Source organism: Arachis ipaensis, chromosome B04, assembly GCF_000816755.2.
Source record: "Arachis ipaensis cultivar K30076 chromosome B04, Araip1.1, whole genome shotgun sequence".
NCBI classification, from domain to species: Eukaryota; Viridiplantae; Streptophyta; class Magnoliopsida; order Fabales; family Fabaceae; genus Arachis; species Arachis ipaensis.
This window is the reverse complement of record NC_029788.2, coordinates 8,874,085-8,877,717: the sequence shown is the minus strand read 5'-3', so window position 1 is coordinate 8,877,717 and position 3,633 is coordinate 8,874,085. Positions and strand designations below refer to the sequence as shown.

Genomic DNA, 3,633 nt, shown 5'->3' with positions numbered 1-3,633 from the left:
AGCTATCCTATCTTGCCTCAGAGCTATACGTATATGCCATCGGCTTTTCAGCAGGGCTTTGCTGGAAATAGCACATACCCCCAGTCTCTGGCAGCATTGCTTCCTCAATATAAAAATGGTGTTTCTGTCAGTATGACTCAGTCTACTGCTATTCCACCTGGATATGGGTTTGGAAGTTCAACAAACGTTCCTGGAGGAAATTTTCCTTTGAACCCCCCTACTGCTCCTACTGGAACAACCATTGGATATGATGATGTTATAAATTCCCAGTTTAAGGACAACAGTCATATGATGTCACTACAACAGGTACAGTCGGCTCTCAAATAAAACATGTTAATAAAATGAAATTCTGTTAACTTGCATTTGAAGGCTGTTTACACATGACAATATAGATGATGTGACACGTGGTTCATTTTGTGTCACTTTTTTTCTGGTGAAGCTGAACTGGTTGTTTCTCTTTTATTTATTTATTTATTTTTATCTGCCAGAATGAGAACTCTGTAATGTGGCCTCATGGACCTGGATCACGATCAGTGTCTGCACTTCCTCCCAGCATGTATTTCAACTTGCCGGAACAGAATCAACAAGGTGGATTTCGGCAAAGACAGCAGCAGCCTTCACAGAATTTTGGATCCCTTGGATACCCTAATTTCTACCAGTCTCAGGCTGGCGTTTCTTTGGAACCTCAGCAGCAGCAGCATCAGCATCCTAGGGAAGCAAACTTGGGTGGTTCACAAAACCAACCAGCTAAGCAGTCCCAGCAGTTATGGCAAAACAGCTACTAATCCTAATCACTACCCAGTTTTTCAGGGTTCTGATGTGAGTTTGTAAGTGACGAATTAGAGGCATTTCCACGGTCTATACGGCCAAATGTGTTACTGTTTGGTCTGAAGGGACCATGATTGGCTGCTGCCCGCTGCCACGAGGGTGTATTTTACATAAATTATGTTTGTCATGTTTAACGTAGGTACTAAGTGTGCTAATTTGGTTTATTTGGTACATCTTTTCTATTTAGTATCATGGTTATAGTTAAAAAAATCTTTTGTTCCTATCTACAGCTCGCTGTTCCTTTGCACGCGTTATTTTGTTCATGCTGCGGAAATACTTTCAACATGCGAGCACAAAGCTTTAAACGTTATTTAGATCGGAATCGGATCAATCGACATTTTACAATGTTTAATTATTTTTAGCCAAGACAAGGCATGATGTGTAGTAAATGTAAATCCTTTTCTCCCCCTTCCGTTTGTTCCTTTACTTGGATCGGGAAAAAGATTTTGAAGGAATGTTGGTGTATTAGATTTGGGATCTATAGCAAAAAAATGTACAAATGAGGCAAAGTGAGAGCGACTTCACTCTCTTCCAGTCAAGCAAACAATTCGGGTGTGAACAATAATTTACACCCATCATTAGGTTTCTAGATTGGAAATTTTGAAAATAGAATCAAGCAATTTCCACATTTCTTGTGCTTGCGGATGAGAATGATCTCCTGCAAGAAATTCTTCAACTTCGTTATTAACCTCTATTGTGCTGCAACCGGGTTTCTTTTGCATCCCTGCTTCCGAAATCCTACTTCTAACTCTGTTTGCCTCTGCATCACACCCAGCTTCTCTGTATATATTGTATGTAAGAACATGAGTACCGCAGTCGGCTACACCGATATCAAGCAGCTTCTTCCATACTCGATTTCCAACATCAAGATTCTTATGAATTCTACATGCATTCAGAAGTGCACCCCAGACATTGGCATCACCAGTAGCAAGTCCACCCATCTTCTCCTCCACGAATTTCTCGGCTTCCTCCACCATACCAGCTCTGGACAAAAGGTCAATCATGCATGCATAATGCTCCAACTGTGGCGCGACGCCATAAATGCTACTCATTTCATCAAACAATTGAAGGCCTTCCTGAACCATCTTTGCATGAGTACAAGCAGTAAGGACAGCCACGAATGTGGTCTCGGTCGGCTTAGTTCCACAAGCAACCATTTGGCGAAACAACTCTAAAGACTTCCTTGCATCACCATTCAAGGCAACACCAGAAATCATAGCATTCCATGCTCCAGCATCTTTGGATGCAATCCGATCAAAAACTGATAAAGCAGCTTCCACACATCCACATTTAGAGTACATATCCACCAGAGCCGTAGCCAGAATTGAATTAGACTCAAGCTTGGATCCCACGGCATAGGCATGCACCCAAATTCCCTGCGTGAGCGCACCGAGATGCGCACACGCAGTAAGAACAGTAACGAGTATCGACTCGTTCGGCCTTATGCCTTCATTTTGCATGTCTCCAAACAAAGCCAGCACTTCCCTGAAGTCACTAACCCGCGAATAAGTCGCCATGATGGCGCTCCACGATATAACATTTCTCTCAGGCATTTCATCGAACAGCTTTCTTGCATTCTCACAGTTTCCAGTTTTGCCGTAGCCATCGATCATGGCCGTCCAAACCACCACATCTTTCGTCATTGCTCTATCGAACAACACCCTTGCCGTGTCCACGTGGCATAAAGCGGAGTAAAACTCGATAAGCCCACTGAGGACAAAGGGATCTTCACAGTACCCGAAGTGAACGACATGGCCATGCACCAAACGACCAACAACAGCATCATTGCGTGCGATGCAAGCCTTGATGAGAGGCGGGAAGGTGTAGTTGTTAACGGCAATGGCGTTTCGAAGCATGGAGACGTAGCAGGAGATTGCGGAGAGGGGTGAATGGGCTTGTTGAAGGTAGGCTCTGATCATGGTGTTGTACATGAAGGTATTGCGGTGAACGAGGTGGAGCGTGGAGAAGATGGAGTGGGCGTAGGAGAAGTGGTTGGAGGAGGCTGCGGCGGAGAGGAGAGGGGCGATGGCGAAGGGCGTGTGTTTCACGCGGCATCGGAGAATGTGGGCGTGAAGTTGCTTCAGTTGGGTGAGGGTGTTGCATTTTTTGGCGAGGGTTGTGAGGAAGCCGTTCTTCACGTTGGTATTCTCTATCATATCAGTATATCACGACACCTCTATCAAACACACAAATCCTTATCTACTCAAACAAAATTAAGAGTAGTGTTAGAATTTTGAAATTTTCAACCAAGTGCTTTTTAATTAAAAGCTAAAAATTTATATACCAAGCATACAAAATCGAAATAATACTTAATTTTGGTCATTAAATTTATAGGCGAGTTTGAATTTAATTCTAAAATTTTAATGATTTTCATTTAATTACATAACTCATGTTAATATCTAAACAATAATATTAAAGAAATGCTGACATGAAAAATTAGATATTCCGTTAGATTCTATAAAATGTCATCATTTTAATTTTGACACTCAAATAATTTAAATATCTTAAATGGTATTTACTAAAAAAAAAATTAAAAATAAGTGATAGGACATTGTTTTTGAATTATTTGATAACCAAAACCAAAATCAAAACTAAAATCACATCATTTTGGCATTAATTGTTCAGGTCAGTTTTTATGTTTATTAACGTTTGTATGTTAGAAATTATCTTAGAAACTAATGTGATGTAATTCACAACTATAAATTTTGAGAATTAAATAAAAATAATTAAAAATTTAAGATTATAAATTTAAATGTACAAAAAAATTTAAATCTTCTAAAATTAAAAAATAGGTGATCTCAATAT

The 3,633-nt window shown here is 40.3% G+C and overlaps 2 protein-coding genes across 3 annotated transcripts in view; one reads left to right on the top strand and one right to left on the bottom strand.

The window, feature by feature from the left end:
• LOC107638788 overlaps positions 1 to 1,056 on the top strand; it is a gene marked incomplete in the record, with an annotated part of 5,326 nt that extends 4,270 nt beyond the window's left edge. For both annotated transcript variants that reach the window (XM_016342178.2, XM_016342177.2), the window contains 2 exon segments: positions 1 to 306; positions 489 to 1,056. In XM_016342178.2, coding sequence (XP_016197664.1) covers positions 1 to 306; positions 489 to 785 — 603 coding nt within the window.
• On the bottom strand, positions 1,407 to 2,984 carry LOC107635981 (pentatricopeptide repeat-containing protein At5g48910-like). The gene has a single exon (XM_016339527.1). The coding sequence runs from the start codon at positions 2,982 to 2,984 to the stop codon at positions 1,407 to 1,409; it is 1,578 nt and encodes a 525-aa protein (XP_016195013.1).